This window comes from Schistocerca piceifrons, chromosome X (assembly GCF_021461385.2).
Source record: "Schistocerca piceifrons isolate TAMUIC-IGC-003096 chromosome X, iqSchPice1.1, whole genome shotgun sequence".
NCBI classification, from domain to species: Eukaryota; Metazoa; Arthropoda; class Insecta; order Orthoptera; family Acrididae; genus Schistocerca; species Schistocerca piceifrons.
The window spans coordinates 53,320,359-53,339,903 of record NC_060149.1 but is presented as its reverse complement, the minus strand read 5'-3'; the positions used below and the strand labels follow the sequence as shown (position 1 = coordinate 53,339,903).

General features: G+C 39.9%; 1 protein-coding gene across 1 annotated transcript in view; it reads right to left on the bottom strand.

Annotated features, from left to right (window-relative positions):
• LOC124721691 overlaps positions 1 to 19,545 on the bottom strand; it is an 888,717-nt gene that overhangs the window by 144,141 nt on the left and 725,031 nt on the right. Inside the window, exon 33 of the mRNA XM_047246771.1 lies at positions 2,679 to 2,796. Coding sequence (XP_047102727.1) covers positions 2,679 to 2,796 — 118 coding nt within the window. The remainder of the gene's footprint in view (positions 1 to 2,678; positions 2,797 to 19,545) is intronic.

Here is a 19,545-nt window from a genome sequence, read left to right as displayed (position 1 = left end):
GAAATATGAATGTTTTAGTTGGACCACTTTTTTCGCTTTGTGATAAATGGCGCTGTAATAGTCACAAACATATAAGTATGTGGTAGCACGTAACATTCCGCCAGTGCAGACGGTATTTGCTTCATGATACATTACCCGTGTTAAAATGGACCATTTACCAATTGCGGAAAAGGCCGATAATGTGTTGATTTATGGCTATTGTGATCAAATTGCCCAATGGGCATGTGCTATGTATGCTGCTCAGTATACTGGACGACATCATCCAAGTGTCCGGACCAGACCGTTCGCCGGATAGTTACGTTATTTAAGGAAACAGGAAGCGTTTAGCCACATGTGAAATGTCAATCACAACCTGCAACAAATGATGATGCCCAAGTAGGTGTTTTAGCTGCTGTCGTGGCTAATCCGCATATCAGTAGCAGACAAAATTCCGTGAAAATCTGGAATCTCAAAAACGTCGGTGTTGAGAATGCTACATCAACATCAATTGCACCCGTACCATATTTCTATGCAGCAGGAATTGCATGGAGACGACTTTGAACGTTGTGTACAGTTCTGCCACTCGGCACAAGGGAAATTACGGGACAATGACAGATTTTTTGCACATGTTCTTTTAGCAACGAAGCATCATTCACCAACAGCGGTAATGTAAACCAGCATAATATACACTATTGGACAATGGAAAATCCACGATGGCTGCGACAAGTGGAACATCAGCGACCTTGGCAGGTTAATGTATGGTGCGGCATTATGGGAGGAAGGATAATTGGCCCCCTTTTTATCGATGTCAATTTAAATGGTGCAATGTATGCTGATTTCCTACGTAATGTTCTACCAATGTTACTACAAGATGTTTCACTGCATGACAGAATGGCGATGTACTTCCAACATGATGGATGTCTGGCACATAGCTCGCATGAGGTTGAAGCGGTATTGAATAGCATATTTCATGACAGGTGGATTGGTCGTCAAAGCACCATACCATTGCCTGCACGTTCACCGGATCTTGACGTCCCCGGATTTTTTTCTGTGGGGAAAGTTGAAGGATATTTGCTATCGTGATCCACCGACAACACCGGACAACATGTGTCAGCGCATTGTCAATGCATGTGTGAACATTACGGAAGGTGAACTACTTGCTGTTGAGAGGAATGTCGTTATACGTATTGCCAAATGCATTGAGGTTGCTGGACATCATTTTGAGCATTTATTGCATTAACGTGGTATTTACAGTTAATCACGCTGTAGCAGCATGCGTTCTCAGAGATGATAAGTCCAAAAAGGTACATGTATCACATGGGAACAACTGAAATAAAATGTTCAAATGTACCTATGTTCTGTATTTTAATTTAAAAAAACCTACCTGTTACCAACTGTCTGTCTAAAATTGTGAGCCATATGTTTGTGACCATTATAGCACCATCTATCACAAAGCAAAAAAAGTGGTCCAACTAAAACATTCATATTTCTTTATGTACTACGCGAATATGTAATAAAAAAATGGGGGTTCCTATTTAAAAAAATGCAGTTAATATGCATTTGACCCATGGCAGCGCCATCTAGCAGGCCAACCATAGCTCCATCTGGTTTCCCCCTTCAAGCTAGACAAGTTTCGTTCTTTGTAGTTTTTTCGTTTGACGCTTACTTCGTGAGATATTTGGCCCAGTAATGATCAATGGACCACCCTGTATATATGATATATCGTACTAAAAAATCATTGAGGACATCACAGACAGACTTCTGCACATATAATAATGAAATGAAGAGGGAAGTGGTGTATATTGGTCACACCTGCTCTGAAAGATCACTTTTCAGATACACACAGGTAAATAGTTAGATGGGTAAAATACACTCCTTTCTAATGCACACAATTTTAATCTAACTCTCAGAGCTACATATTCATCATGGCAAAAGAGACATTACTTATTCCATAACATTAGTCATTTAATTTTTGACTCCAACATGGAAGTTTTGGATCTCATTAAGAAAGAACCTGCTTTCCATGATATGGATTGTACATCAAACATTTATCTTCCTTTCTGCTAGTCACCACTTTTGCTCCAGTTGGTGTTGTTTAAGCAGGTAACGTTCTTCTTTTTAAAATACTTATTTAGTTTGTTGGAACTCATGATATCTACCTGCCAAATTACCATATGTTTTACAAGGTTTAATATTTACAACACCATCAACAGTCTAGTCACTTAGAGGCTGATGCAGTTCATTGAGTTAGGCAATACCACTAAAAAACGAAAAATAAATAAATGTGCGGAGGGGAGGGGGGGGGGGGGGGGGACACTGCAGCAAATAATGACAAAGGCAGCACATGTGTGTATGTGGCATTCTGTCTGCCAATGGTCTTGCTGAATTGGAAACACTGGTTTTCACACAATCACCTAATGTAAGCAACATTGTGCCTTATTCGTACTTGGATGGCAGGGCATGCCAGATGTCATTGGCTCATGAACAAACAAATTACCAAATTGGCATCTCACTAAAAAACTTGCACCAGACTGTTGGCATCCTCTCTCTCTCTCTCTCTCTCTCTCTCTCTCTCTCTCTCTCTCTCTCTCTCTCACACACACACACACACACACACACACACACACACACACACACACAAACACATATGCACACAGAAAAATGCTTATATAAATTTAGGAGTAGTGTATATCACTCACCTGCACAGCCAGTCAATTTTGAACACACCTCCAAGTGATTCTGCTGGTATTTGTGGAGGTAGCATCCAGGATACAGGCAGAATATCCCACTGGGATTCACATTTGAGTCTTGCAAATCCTGAATCAAAACAGATGAAACAAACATACAGAATATTTTCTTTTTGTACCTCTACTAAGGAGATCAAACAGTTAAAGGTTATGATGGTGTACACTGTTTAAAGCAGCCTTAACATAGTTCATACTTTTATTTTGGTATTGATTTCCTGGACTTTTCATGACTAAATAAATAAATAAATAAACTTTCCCTAACCTTCAACTCTCAATACACACATTTTCAGTCACTTTCTAAGGACTTTTTTTTTTAACTTTTATTTATCAGCCTCCACAATCCCCACAGCCATCTGACACCCTCCTTTCTATAATTTCTTGGGGAGTTACATTTTTCATATAGTTTATTTGAAACTGTAGCCTACAGAACTCAAACACAGAACTAACAGTAAGAAGTAGATCAGTTTTATATTACATACATAGTACTAAATTACTAACAGTAATAACACAAATTTCAGCATCTGTAACAACAAACAAGACTGAAACATGCAAACATTACTGCACCCACAAAAATTCATTATTGTTGTTTTTTCTCCTCCAGAATTTTAATTTTTGATTTTATGTTTTCTTCTTTTATTAAATCTTTAAGATTGTTCACTTTCCTAATCTTCTGAAGTTTCTTTACTTCCAATGATAAATTTTTCTTTTCCTCTTCTTTTTCAGATTTTCTTGATTCTTGGAGGTTTTCCTCATATCTTCTGTGGGCAGCTCTACACATTGTCAACAATGCTTGGGTAATGTATATTGTGAATGCTCTGATGGAATCTTATTACATTTCCTACTGTCCTATGGATAACTAAATGTTGTTCACATTAGTTTTCAATAACTACATTTCTATTTATAGAAAAAAACAACTCCCAACTCTTGCATTCCCATGTGAAAAGACTAAACTCAGTTTCATAGCTTGTTAAAGCTCCTGGTATTTTTAGCACATGAAACATGAATAAAAGTCATCTAGTCTTGAAGACAAATTTGCATTTTCCCAAATAAGTTTTCAAATTTAGTTCAGTATAGGCTTCACTGTAATTCTACTACTATTCTGGATTTTGGATTTTTCAACAATGCTGTCACAGATTCTATTAGCAGCGTAAAAACATTCTAGTACAATGTTAACCCTTAATTATCCTTGGTCTGTTCATTTAAAAATTCTATTAGGCTCTAATAATCTTAAACACTGTGCAGCTCTGTAATTGATTGGGTATTTTTCTAATAACTTTTCAGTATGCTTTGACACTCCATTCATTTGAATATGAGAATAATTTCCTTTTACTTCTTCAAGAAACCTTTTCATTTGAAAATCAATATCTATATATTTTACATCATGTAAGTTTGTCTTTTGGTTTATTTTTAAGAAGAATTTGTAAATCTGAAAATAAATAGGGAACGCATGGGTCAGAAGTTTGAAACTATCTTAAAACTGATTCATGTTCTTAAGGAATAGTATTGGAAGATTATGGTTTACATTTAATCTAAATTTCTTATGTTTGTGGTGAAATATTTCTTAATGGTTTGGTAACTAAGACTTTTTCTTGAATCAATCAATGACATAATATCATTCACAATTGGCAAAACTATCAACAAATGACAAATTTCCAACAATCAAGTAGTACAGTGTTTTAAAAGAAACCTTTTTTCCATTTAATTATGTTTCATGTGGCAGGTAGAAAAGTTACTGATAATACAATACACATTTTGGAAAAAAATCATCACCATCCCACTCTGCAGTTTGCAGAGCAGACTTTCTCGCTTCATTCACAATATGTAGCCCACAATCTCCAATGTTAATGAGCTTTTTTCCATTAGTATTCTCTTCCACCATGGTCTCCTCTAACCTACTCAAAAGACTTAAGATTCACATTAGGTCAGTCCAAAAAAAGCAGAAGAATTATTTTTTTTCCTTATCTAATGGTCAGATTCATAAAATATAACTTCAATGTAAATCTTGTGCAGTAGCTCCACCTAAAACCACACTGTTAAACTACTATGTATGAACTCTGCTTCTACTAACATCAAGAAACTTCATGACTCTTCAAAACATAAGACAATCACAATGACACAGCTTATTTTTAAGATCATCAGGGAAATTGAAAGTGTGACAATAGTTTACAATATATTTGCACTTTGTTGCACCCACTGTGAATTCAGTAGCAACTACACTGTTTGGAAACATCAGTTTGGATGCCTTGCCAACATCTGAACACGAATTTCATGAAAATTTCAAAGCCCATATTGCTTCAGTTTTCGTAACATCACCCCTCATAAAACATGATTCAACTGACTGCTGGGCAGGTTCTTGTCATTAACACACTGACTATCTAAAGTTTGTTTGAAACATCAGTACTTGCTTGTAATTGACTGTGTGGGTGGATTTCTATTTTGCTGTTACTAGTAACATTTCCTCTTGCTCTTGGGAAATTTGTAGATTTACAGAAAAAAGTTTTTAACAGAAGGTTGATCCTCTGTTAAGGAAAATCATATGAGCTACTCCTTTAGTATGATATATTACAAGTCACATTCCAGGTTGGATAAATCACAGTAACCTTGTATATTTGTTGGTCCTTTCCTTAACTAATAAATTAAGGGTTTGTTTCAGAATCTAATTACTCTTCATTGAAAATGGTTTCCTTTGTTGACATTTTGATAACACACCCAAAGGAAAAAAATGATTAAAATTTAATATTTACAAGTTTAGAAAAGTATGCCAGACTGGGGCTTAATATGATATTTGTAGAGGGCTTAATACGATATTCATAGATCTATTAACATTTCATACCATACCTCTATTTCATGCATGCAAACAATCAAATTTAAAACATTCCTGGACTTTTATGAAAAACTAGCTGTTTCCATTATGATCGTAAGTTGTGTTCCAAAAACGAGCAGCATAGAGACAGAAGTGATGACACTTTCTGCAGGACCTGACCATCATTTTGCAGGATAATGCTCAAGCATGTACAGTGCAAGATGTTACTGATTTGTTTGACTGATGGGGCTGCGAAGTGCTATACCACCTACTGCACTCCCCTGACTTAAGTCCTCATGAGTTCAACTTGATTTCTAAACTGAAGGAAACACTTCAAGGCATTCACTTCAGAACTGCTGCAAATTTGTCAGGCAATACAATAGACTGCACTGCTCCAACTGTCAACACAACTGGCACTGCTAAGAGTATCCTATGACTTCCACATCACTGGCAACAGGTTATACACAATGCTGGTGACTACTTTGAAGGTCAGTAAAACTTTGAAACATGTATCTAATTTGTATGAGCTGTTAATAAACAGTTGCCACTATTCAAGTTCCAACCCTCGTACAGGGATTGCATGCAGAAGCAGCACCTTAAAAGCTACCCATGGCAGATATCTGTGGCAGGAAATACACCATCTGTATCCATCCCATGCTGACATTGCTAAAGTGTACATCAAGATGGACCATCAGATTCACTGTGACTAAAATGGAGCAAGAAAATGAAGACTTGTATGCACTACAGAGCTTATTGGGTGACACTGGTGATAAATACAATATCGATATAAATATTTAATGGTGCATGTCAAAGCAGGAGAAGATAGCAGCTGGAGGCCTCTCAGGGTACACATCACAGTGACAGGCACTCCCTCCACATCTGCCCAAGACGTCAAACATTGAAGTGCATTAAATTTTCCTATGATACCTGCTTTCTCTGGAAATGTATGACTTTCTAAGCTCCCTTCTCATCTTCCACAAGTATCTGGGGTAGGGAGGTACACAGGTTCATTGGTCATCTCAGAATAGGCAGCAGAGTACACATTGTGAGAATATAGGCTATTGTTAAAGGATACCACAGCTGCACTGGGGCGAGTCCTCTCAATGAACTAGGAACTCGTGGGTAGGTCTTGTGTGGCTGATAAACGGTTGGCACAGCAAAAATCCATCTTCCTGGGAGGCTCAGAGAGAAGTATGCCATGCCTTGGTGCTCTCTTTAACCACCCCAGCTTGTCTGCAGATGTGGTAGCCTGGTATTCTATATCCAAGGTTTTCAAAATTTGGTGTCTCAGTTGCAATCGTAGGTCTGTGACTGGTACTCCAAGTTCAGCTTTTTCTCCTGTGGTTACTTATATAGCTCTTTTGCCAGCGAGTTCATTTCCAGGTATGCCCACATGGCTAGGGGTCCACATGAATGTCAGGGTGACTCCTAAGCTGTGGAGATTAATTAATATGTCTCAGATGTTAGTGACCAAAACATCTGTGTGGTAACACTGATATATTCCTTGTAAGCAGCTGATGAATTTGCTATAAGTGAGGTGGTCCTTTGTAGAGAGAGTTTTAATGTATTGGAAAGTGCAAGATTTAGCTATCAACTCTGCAGCGAATATACTGAAGGCACTCAGCAGAGAATGCTTTTCGTGCCACCCTGTGTATGCACAGACCTAACCAACTGTGTCACTGACTTTCGATTCACCTATGTAGATGCATCTTGAATTTGGGTAGTGGTGGAGAACTGAACAGTGTAAGTATACAAGAATGGCTGAGTCTTCATTTTCATCAGGGGTCTCAGAAGAGGTGCATCCCAATCACAGGACTGGGCATACCCCACGGAGAGTGCCACGAGCAACCTCCTTGTACACAGACAGGAGGGGAAAATTGGACATCCTTGCACAGAGCTTCCAATGGTACCCCATTTGGCTACCAATTTTTGGGTGATTTGCGAGCAATATGAACTGCTGGTTGTGAAACAGGCTGAAGTAACATGGCTGGGTGGGCATCTGACGAATTGTGACAATAAAGGACACCAAGAGTTTCTGGTGTCTTTCTCTCGTTTTGAGATACAAGCTTCCATGAGGAAACTGTCTATGACACTTGTATGACAGGCTCAAATTTCCAAACATACAACACTGTGGTGGGCAAAATCTAACAAATTCAGTACTGACTGTGCTACCAGTCTGTCAGCAACACATCCATAGTCCATGGCAGGCAGGGGGAGAGGGGGGGCGATAAGATCAAAGCTTTGTAGAAGTGCAGAAGAACTGTATGGTCTGCTCTCCAGGAGGCATTGCTCATATATCTTCGGGTACTAAGTTTCCTCATGTAATTATGTTCTGTATGAGTATACACAGTCCTGAGTCAACAAAACTGTATGACATGAGTTTTTGGGGGGAAAACTAATACCCATGCTTCAGGACCCAGGCTGCCTGAAGTTGGCACTATGATGTGAACCATCTTCTCTCCCTCACTCCTTTTCAAGTTTTGTTCCAAAACCAAAACTACACCTCTTCATTACCACCTTGACTGGTTAATGGCCTAATACACTGACTCAGACACATACCAAATGTATTCCATATCAGAGAAAATATTAATCTGGTTTCACATTAACTCTGTTATTTAAAAGGAGTGACTTCAGGAGTCCACATCTTGCCAGAGATCCAACAGCTGTTGAAGAGAAAACAACGATTATATGTTGATGCATTTTCAGGTGATGAGCGCAAGGAAGAACTCCTAACATACACTCCTGGAAATGGAAAAATGAACACATTGACACCGGTGTGTCAGACCCACCATACTTGCTCCGGACACTGCGAGAGGGCTGTACAAGCAATGATCACACGCACGGCACAGCGGACACACCAGGAACCGCGGTGTTGGCCGTCGAATGGCGCTAGCTGCGCAGCATTTGTGCACCGCCGCCGTCAGTGTCAGCCAGTTTGCCGTGGCATACGGAGCTCCATCGCAGTCTTTAACACTGGTAGCACGCCGCGACAGCGTGGACGTGAACCGTATGTGCAGTTGACGGACTTTGAGCGAGGGCGTAGAGTGGGCATGCGGGAGGCCGGGTGGACGTACCGCCGAATTGCTTAACACGTGGGGCGTGAGGTCTCCACAGTACATCGATGTTGTCGCCAGTGGTCAGCGGAAGGTGCACGTGCCCGTCGACCTGGGACCAGACCGCAGCGACGCACGGATGCACGCCAAGACCGTAGGATCCTACGCAGTGCCGTAGGGGACTGCACCGCCACTTCCCAGCAAATTAGGGACACTGTTGCTCCTGGGGTATCGGCGAGGACCATTCGCAACCATCTCCATGAAGCTGGGCTACGGTCCCGCACACCGTTAGGCCGTCTTCCACTCACGCCCCAACATCGTGCAGCCCGCCTCCAGTGGTGTCGCGACAGGCGTGAATGGAGGGACAAATGGAGACGTGTCGTCTTCAGCGATGAGAGTCGCTTCTGCCTTGGTGCCAATGATGGTCGTATGCGAGTTTGGCGCCGTGCAGGTGAGCGCCACAATCAGGACTGCATATGACCGAGGCACACAGGGTCAACACCCGGCATCATGGTGTGGGGAGCGATCTCCTACACTGGCCGTACACCACTGGTGATCGTCGAGGGGACACTGAATAGTGCACGGTACATCCAAACCGTCATCGAACCCATCGTTCTACCATTCCTAGACCGGCAAGGGAACTTGCTGTTCCAACAGGACAATGCACGTCCGCATGTATCCCGTGCCACCCAACGTGCTCTAGAAGGTGTAAGTCAACTACCCTGGCCAGCAAGATCTCCGGATCTGTCCCCCATTGAGCATGTTTGGGACTGGATGAAGCGTCGTCTCACGCGGTCTGCACGTCCAGCACGAACGATGGTCCAACTGAGGCGCCAGGTGGAAATGGCATGGCAAGCCGTTCCACAGGACTACATCCAGCATCTCTACGATCGTCTCCATGGGAGAATAGCAGCCTGCATTGCTGCGAAAGGTGGATATACACTGTACTAGTGCCAACATTGTGCATGCTCTGTTGCCTGTGTCTATGTGCCTGTGGTTCTGTCAGTGTGATCATGTGATGTATCTGACCCCAGGAATGTGTCAATAAAGTTTCCCCTTCCTGGGACAATGAATTCACGGTGTTCTTATTTCAATTTCCAGGAGTGTATTTGCACATTTGTGTTTAAATATTTGCTGTATATTTTTTGTTAGTAACTTTAGTGAGCAAAATGTCTATTACCCACTTGCAGATTGAAGGTACAATATAGGCGGACTGTAGTAGTTTTTTTAAAGTGTTGCAAGATCAGATATCATTTCTTGCTTTTCTTGGTATTGTGGTCTTCCATCTGAAGATATGTTTGATGCAGCACTGCAAGCTGCTCTATCATGTGCAATCCTCTTCATCTCCGAACAACTGTTGCAACCGACATCAATTTTAACCTACTTACTGTACTCGCCTCTTGTGTCCCACTACAAGTTCCGTCCCCCCCCCCCCCCCCCCCTCCTCCCTCTCCATCCAGTACTAAACTGATTTTTACATCTACATCTACATGGATACTCTGCAAATCACATTTAAGTGCCTGGCAGAGGGTTCATTGAACCACCTTCACAATTCTCTATTATTCCAATCTCGTATAGCATGTGGAAGGAATGAACAACTATATCTTTCCGTAGAAGCTATGATTTCCCTTGCTTTATCATTGTCATCATGGTGTCAACAAAATATTTTGACATTGGGAGGAGAAAGTTGGTGATGGGAGTTTTGTGAGAATATTCCGCCACAACGAAAAACTCCTTTGTTTTAATGATGTTCAACACAAATCCTGCATCATTTCAGTGAAACTTTCTCTCCTATTTCGGGATAATACAAAATGTGCTGCCCTTCTTTGAAATTCTTCAATGTACTCCATCAATCCTATATGGTATGGATCCTACACCATGCAGCAGTATTCTAAAAGAGGACAGACGAGCATGTGTAGGTAATGTTCTTAGTAGATCTGTTACATTTTCTATGTGTCCTGCCAATAAAACGCAGTCTTTGGTTAGCCTTCCCCACAACGTATTCTGTGTGTTCCTTCCAATTTAAATTGTTCATAATTGTAATTCCTAGGTATTTAGTTGATTTATGGCCTTTAGATTTGATTGATTTATTGTCTAACTGAAATTTAACGGATTCCTTTTAGCACTCATGTGGATGACCTCACGCTTATTGTTATTTAGAGTCAACTGCCAATTTTTTCGGCATACAGATATCTTTTCTAAATTGTTTTGCAATTTATCAGTCGATAAATGACAGCGTCATCTGCAAACAACCTAAGAGGGCTGCTCAGATTGTCTCCCAAATTCTTTATACAGATAAGGAATAGGAAAGGGCCTATAATACTACATTGGGGAACACCAGAAGTCACTTCTGTTTTACTTGATGACTTTCTATCAGTTACTATGAAATGTGACCTCTCTGACAGGAAATCATAAATCCAGTCACATAATTGAGATGATATTCCATACGCAATTTCAGTACAAGCCGCTTGTGTGGTACAGTGTCAAAAGCCTTCAGAAATCCATAAATATGGAAACAATCTGAAATCCCTTGTCAATAGCACTCAACACTTCATGTGAGTAAAGAGCTAGTTGTGTTTCACAAGAACAATGTTTTCTAAATCCATGTTGGCAGTGTGTCAATAGACCATTTTGTTCGAGGTAATTCATAATATTTGAACACAATATATGTTCCAAAACCCTGCTGCAGACTGACATTAATGATATGGTCCTGTAATTTACTGGATTTAACCTACTACCTTTCTGGAATATTGGTGTGAACTGTGCAACTTTCCAGTCTTTTTGTATGAATCTTTCGTCAAGCAAACAGTTGTATATGATTGTTAAGTATGGAGCTATTGCATCAGCGTACTCTGAAAGGAACCTAATTGGTATACCATCTGAACCACAAGACTTGCTTTTATCTACATCTGCATCTACATGGTCACTCTGCAATTCACACCTAAGTGCCTGGCAGAGGGTTCTTCGAACCATTTTCATACTACTTCTCTACCACTCCACTCTCTAATGGCATGTGGGGAAAAAGGAACACCTAAATCTTTCCATTTGAGCTCTGCTTTCTCTTATTTTATTGATGATGTCCCATACTCTGAGAAGCATTATGGACAATGCGGGAGACCTGCAGCGCCGTACTAGGCAAGGTCCTAGTGGAGGTGGTTTGCCATTGCCTTCCTCCGACCATAATGGGGATGGATGATGATGATGATGATGATGATGATGTTGATGATGAAGATGACACAACAGCACCCAGTCGTCTCGAGGCAGGAAAAATCCCTGACCCCGCAAGGAATCGAACCTGGGACACCGTGCGCAGGAAGCGAAAACGCTACTGCAAGACCACGAGCTGCAGACCTTATTTCATTATGATGATAATTTCTCCATACGTAGCTGGGTGTCAACAAAATATTTTCACATTCGGAAGAGAAAGTTGGTGATTGAAATTTCATAGATAGACCTCGCCACAAAGAAAACCGCCTTTGTTTCAGTGACTGCCACCCCAACTTGCATGTCATATCAGTGACACTCTCACCCCTATTGTGCGATAACACGAGATGAGCTGCCCTCCTTTGCACTTTTTTGATGTCCTCCGTCAATCCTACCTGGTAAGGATCCCACAACATGCAGCAATATTCCAGCAGAGGATGGACAAGTGTAATGTAGGCTGTCTCTTTACTGGGTTTGTTGCATCTTCTAAGTGTTCTGCCAACAAAGCGCAGCCTTTGTTTTGCCTTCCCCACAATATTATCTATGTGGTCTTTCCAATTTAAGTTGCTCGTAATCATAATTCCTAGGTATTTAGTCGAATTGACAGCCATTAGATTTGTGCAACTTATCATATACCCAAAATTTATCAGATTTCTTTTAGTAGCTATGTGGATGACCTTACACTTTTCTTTGTTTAGTGGCAATTACCACTTTTCGCACCACACAGAAATTTTCTCTAGATCATTTTGTAATTGGAATTGATCATCTGATGATTTTAATAGTTGGTAAATTACAGCATCATCTGCAAACAATCTAATGAGGCTGCTCAGATTATCACCTAGATCATTTATGTAAATCAGGAACAGCAGAGGGCCTATGACACTACCTTGTGGAACACCAGAAATCACTTCTGTTCTATTCGATAATTTACCGTCTATCACTATGAACTGTGACCTCTCTGAGAGAAAATCATGAATCCAGTCACACAACTGAGACGATACTCCATATGCACACAATTTGATTAATAGCTGCTTGTGAGAAATGGTATCAAAAGCCTTCTGGAAATCTAGGAATATGGAATCGATCTGAGATCCCTTGTCAACAACACTCATTACTTCATGGGAATAAATGTTGCACAAGAATGATATTTTCTGAATCCGTGTTGATTAAGTATCAATAAGTCATTTTCTTCGAGGTGATTCATAATGTTCGAGTACAGAATATGCTCCAAAATCCTACTACTGCAAATTGAAGTCAGTGATATGGGTCTGTAATTCAATGGCTTACTCCTATTTCCTTTCTTGAATATTGGTGTGACCTGTGCTACTTTTCAGTCTTTAGGAACAGACCCTTCATCAAGTGAGCAGTTGTATATGATTACTAAGAAAGGCACTATTGTGTCTGCATACTCTGAAAGGAACCTGATTGGTATACCATCTGGGCCGGAAGACTTGCCTTTCTTAAGTGATTTGAGTAGTTTCGCAACACCTAAGATATCTAATTTTATGTCACTCATGCTAACAGCTGTTCTGGTTTCAAATTCTGGAATATTTACTTTGTCTTCTTTTGTGAAGGAATTATGGAAAACTATATTTAGTAACTCTGCTTTAGTGGCACCATCATCGGTAACATTTCCATCGCTATCCCGCAGTGAGAGTATTGATTGTTTTTTGCCACTGGTGTACTTTACATACGACCAGAATCTCTTCGGATTTTCTACCATATTTTGAGATAATGTTTCATTGTGGAAACTATTAAAAGCATTTTGCATTGACGTCTGCACTAAATTTTGAGGTTCCATGAAATTTAGCCACTCTTGGGGAATTTGCATTCTTCTGAATTTGGCATGCTTTTTTCGTTGCTTCTGCATCAGTGTTCTGATGTGTTTGTGTACCATGGTGGATCAGTCCCGTCTCTTATTAACTTATTTAAATTGCTTCACTACTCTGAGGATATTTACTTCAACGTTACTCATGTTGGCAGCTGTTATTGATTTGAATTCTGGAATATTTTCTTCATCGTCTTTTGTGAAGGTGGTTTGGAAGGCTATGTTTAGTAACTCTGCTTTGGCAGCACTGTCTTTGATAATATCTCTACTGCTATCATGCAAAGAAGGCATTCATTGTGTCTTGCTGCTAGCATACTTTACATACGTCCAGAATATCTTTGGATTTTCTGCCTGGTTTTGAGATAAAGTTCCATTGTGGAAACTATTGTAAGCATCTCGCAATGAAGTCCACGATAAATTTCGAGCTTCTGTAAAAGGTCGACAATCTTGGGGATTTTGAGTCTGTTTAAATTAGGCATGTTTGTTTCGTTATTTCTGCAACAGTATTCTGAACCATTTTGTGTGGCAAGGAGGATCAGCTCCATCGTTTGTTAGTTTATTTGGTATAAATATCTTAATTGCTGCTGATACTATCTCTTTGAATTCAAGCCACATCTGGTCTACACTTATATTGTTAATTTGGAAGGAGTTAAGATTGTCTCTAAGGAAGACATCAAGTGCATATTTAACTGCTTTTTTGAATAGGTATATTTTTCATTTATTTTTGGAGGATTTTGGAGTTACAATATTCAGTCTCACTAAACAACCCTGTGTTCGCTAATCCCTGTATCCGTTTTGATGCCTCAGAATGTGCCTTATCAACTGATCCCTTCTTTTAATCAAGTTATGCAACAAATTTCTTTTCTCCTAAATTCTGTTTAGTAGTTCCTGATTAGTCACATGATCTGCACATTTAATCTTCGGCCTACTTCTACAAAGCCACACTCGAGGCTTCTGTTCTCTTTTTGTCTGAACTGCTGATCATCCATGTTTCATTTCGATAAAAGGTTATACTCCAGAAAAATACCTTCAGAAAAGACTTCCTAACACTTAAATCTATATTTGATGTTGACAAATTTCTCATCAGAAATTCTTTCCTTGCCATTCCCAGTCTACATTTTATATCCTCTCTACTTTGGAAATCATCACTATTTTACTGCATAAATAGCAAGATTCATCTATTACTCTTAAGGTCTCATTTCCTAATCTAATTCCCTCAGAATACTCCGATTTAGTTCATGTACTTCTCATTACCCTTCTTTCGCTTTTATTGATGTTCATCTTACATCCTCCTTTCAAAACACCATCCATTCCACTCAAGTGCTCTTCCAAATCCTTTTATGCCTCTGCCAAAATTAAAATGTCATCAGTAAACATACAAGTTTTTATTTCTTCTCCTTGTAATTCTTTCTCCAAAGTTTTTTCTGGTTTCCTTTCCTCTTCATCTGGGATAGACTACAACCCTGGCTCACTCCCTTCTCAATCTCTACTTCCCTTTCATGCCCCTCAGCTCACATAACTGGCATCTGGTTTCTATACAATTTATATACACCAAGGTGGCAAAAGTCATGGTATACCCCTAATATTGTGTTGGACCTCCTTTTGCCTGGCATAGTGCAGAAACTCAATGTGGTATCGACTCAACAAGTCACTGGAAGTCCACTGCAGAAATATTGAGCCGTGCTGCCTCTACAGGTTACTGGTGCAGAATTTTGTGCATGAACTACCTCTTGATTATGTCCCATAAGTGTTCAATGGGATTCATGTTGGATGATCACATTGGCCAAATCATTCACTCAAATTGTCAAGAATGTTTTTCAAACCAATCACAAACAATTGTGGACCAGTGACATGGTGCACTGTCATCCATAAAAATTCCATCATTGTTTGGGAACCCAGAATTGCTACAAACGGTCTCCAAGTAACAGAATATGATCACTTCCAGTCAATGATCAGTGCAGTTGGACCAGAGGACCCTGTCCATTTCATGTAATGGAGCCCACACCATTATGTAGCCACAATCAACTTGCACAGTGCCTTGACAGCTAGTGTCCATAATTTCATGGGATCTGCCCCACACTCAAACCCTACCATCACTCTTATCAACTGAAATTGGGACTCACCTGACCAAGCCATTGTTTTCCAGTCATCTAGGATCCAACTAATATGGACACAAGCCCACGAGAGGTGCTGCAGGCAATATCATGCTGCTAGCAAAGGCATTCACATCAGCTGTTCACTGCCATAGCCCACTAATCCTAAATTTCGCGGCACTATCCTACCGTACATGTTTGCTGTACATTCCACATTAATTTCTGTGATTATTTCATGCAGTTTTGCTTATCTGTCAGCACTGATAACTCTATGCAGATGACACTGCTCTCAGTCATTAAGTGAAGGCTGTTGGCCATTGTATTGCCCATGGTGAGAGGTAACACCCAAAATTTGGTATTCTCAGCACACTCTTGACACAGTGGACCTCAGAATATTGAATTCCCTAATGATTTCCAAAGTGGAATGTCCCACGTGTCTAGCTCCAACTATTAGTCTGCATTCAAAGTCTGTTAATTCCCATTGTGTGGCCATAATCACATCGGAAATCTTTTCATATGAATCACTTGAGTAGACATGACAACTCTGCCAATACACAGCACCTTTATACCTAGTGTATGTGATATTACCACCATCAGTATATGTGCATATTGCCATCCCATGATGTTTGTCACCTCAGTGCATAACCTTTTGCTCTTTGTGTTTTACTCCTGCTACCTCCACAGTTTCAAAGAGTGTATTCCAATCAACATTGTAAAAATGTTTTAAGTCTACAAATGCTATAAACATAGGTTTGCCTTTCCTTAACCTATGACTAAAGTAAGTTGAACTATCAGTGTTGTTGTCTTGTATGTCCCCACATTTCTCCAGAATCCAAACTGATCTTTCCCAAGGTCAGCTTCTGCCCATTTTTCCATTCTTCTGTAAAAATTACATGTCAATATTTTGAATCACATCTTATTAAAGTGACAGTTCAGTAATACAATCACAACTGTCAGCACCTGCTTACTCTGGAACCGGAATTATTATGTTTATCTTGAATTTTGAGGGTAAGTCCCCTTCCTCATATATATTTCATACCAGGATGAATAGTTTTGCAAGGCTGCCTCTCCTAAGGATATCAGTATTTCTATGGTGATGTTGTCTGCTGCTGCTGCTGCTGCTGCTGTTGTTGTCCTCAGTGTGACAACTGGTTTGATGCAGCTCTCCACACTACTCTATCCTGTGCAAGCCTCTTCATCTCCAAATAACTATTGCAACCTACATTCTTCTGAATCCACTTACTGTATTCATCTCTTGGTCTCCCTCTACAACTTTGACCCACCACACTTCCCTCCAAAGCTAAACTGGTGATCCCTTGATGCCTCAGAATGTGACCTAGCAACTGATCCCTTCTTTTGGTCAAGTTGTGCAACAAATTTCTTGTTTCCCTAATTCCGTTCAGTACCTCCTCATTAGTTACATGATCTGCCAATCAAATCTTCAACATTCTTCTGTAGTACCACATTTCAAAAGCTTCTATTCTCATCTTGTCTAAACTGTTTATCACCCATCTTTCACTTCCACACATAGCTACACTTCACACAAATACTTTCAGGAAAGACTTCACTAATATTTAAATCTATATTCGATGTTAAATTTCTCTTCTTCAGAAATGTTTTCCTTGCCATCACCAGTCTACATTTTATATCCTCTCTATTTCAGCCATCACCATTTTTGCTGCTCAAATAGCTACTACTACTTTAAGTGTCTCGTTTCATAATCTAATTGCCTCAGTATCACCTGATTTAATCTGATTACATTCCAACATCCTTGTTTTGCTTTTGTTGATGTTCAAGTCAAATCCTCCTTTCAAGACAATAACCATTCTCTTCAACTACTCTTCCAAGTCCTTTGCTGTATCCGACAGAATTACAACATCATTGGCAAACTTTAAAGTTTTGATTTCTTTTCCCTGAACTTTAATGCTTACTCATAATTTTTCTTTGGTTTTATTTACTGCTTGTTCAATGTGCAGAGTGAATAACAGCAGGCACAGGCTACAGCCTTGTCTCACTCCAAACTACTGCTTCCCTTTCATGCCCCTCAACTCTTATAACTAATGTCTGGTTTCTGTGCACGTTCTAAATGGCCTTTTTACCCCTGCTACTTCAGAATTTGGAAGACAGTATTCCAGTCAACATTTTCAAAAGCTTTCTCTAAATCTACAAATGCATAAATGTGGGATTGTCTTTCTTTAAAAACGCTTCTAAGATAAGTTGTAGGGTCAGTATTGCCTTGCATGTTCCTACATTTCTCCAGAATCAAAACTGATCTTCCCCAAGGTAGCTTCTATCAGTTTTTGCATTCTTCTGTGAAGAATTTATGTTAATATTTTGCAAACATGACTCATTAACTTTCACACTTGCCAGCAACAGCTTTCTTTGGAATTGGAATTATTACATTCTTCTTGAAGTCTGACAGTATTCACCTGTCTCATACATCTCACACACCAGATGGAAGAGTTTTATCATGGCTGGCTCTCCCAAGGCTATCAGTAGTTCTGATGGAATATCATCTACTCCTGGGTCCTTGTTTAGACTTAGATCTTTCAGAGGTCTGTCAAATTTCTCCCGCAGTATCATATCTCCCATCTCATCTTCATCTATGCCCATTTTTTCCCCTTCTGCTCTTAAGTTCATGGAACTGTGGGATCAGCTGCAAGCAAAACAACCACCAACATCTGATAAAAAGTACACTTAAGCCTTCAGGCAACTCTAGGTGTGTCCATTACCCATGATGAAACTCATTCACTTGTATCACAACCTGATGAGATAAATAGTTTTCTCACTGTTAATTTCATACTTCCATTCTTGAGGAAGACATCTACAAATATCATCACATTTTTGGAAAATGTGTGTGATGTTGGCCACTTGTGTTCTTGTCCTGATAAGTTTCAGCTGAATATTGCATGTCTAAAGTTGGCTGGAGATGCAATATCCTATGTGGAATCAGTAGAATCACTATGGAACTCCAGTAGCTTAGATGCATTGACCAAGAGGTTTTCTGACAATTTTGTCAATAAAAAGGGTATGAGATTTTGCCATGACAAATTGCCCACTGTTTGTCAGTGGCCCACAGAAGGTTTTGAACCAAACACATCCAGTAATACCTATGTCCTGGAATTGGGCAAAAGGAGTAATAATGTGCTCATTGAAGGAGCAGATATGAGAGCTGTAGACATGTTCATTTACGAGATAAATTCACAAATTGGCAGAGAAATAAAGTATTGTCACTTCTGTCTTTACAAAATGCTGTGCACTACACACTACTCTCACAATAATGATTCCCATTGTGTACTGAAAGCAGAGACCAGTTTTAGGCATTGTAATCACTGCAGGCACACAGTCAATAGTTGGTGTACACAACAGAGGCCACAGAGGATTTTGATTGGATCAATATATGGGAAGGGAGTTAGCACAGCTACCTCTCCAAGCTGTCATTAAAATTTGTTAATCCCATCTGATTTGATTTAATTATGGAGACAATACAGTAACGACCTTAGCCTCCTGTTGCCCACACCAAACTAAGTTTATTGTGCAGTTTCTCTCCATATCATTCTAGTGAAGTCAGACAGTACCCTTGAAGAGAAGTATGAGACCCTTTACTAGGTCTTTGTTAGACACAGTCTCTTGAGGAATTAGTGACCCAAATATTGTGTGTCATGTGGCCTTCAGTTCATCGCATTACAATGTTAAATGTGGTGTGGTTTCATTCCCCACAACACACTGTGTGCAGGTGTTTCTGAAATACCTATGGCCAGTCATCAGACCTATAATGAGTTTAATTTGCTTTTTGTTCCCGTCCAAGATTGCAGAACTTGTTTAAAACATGGTTTCA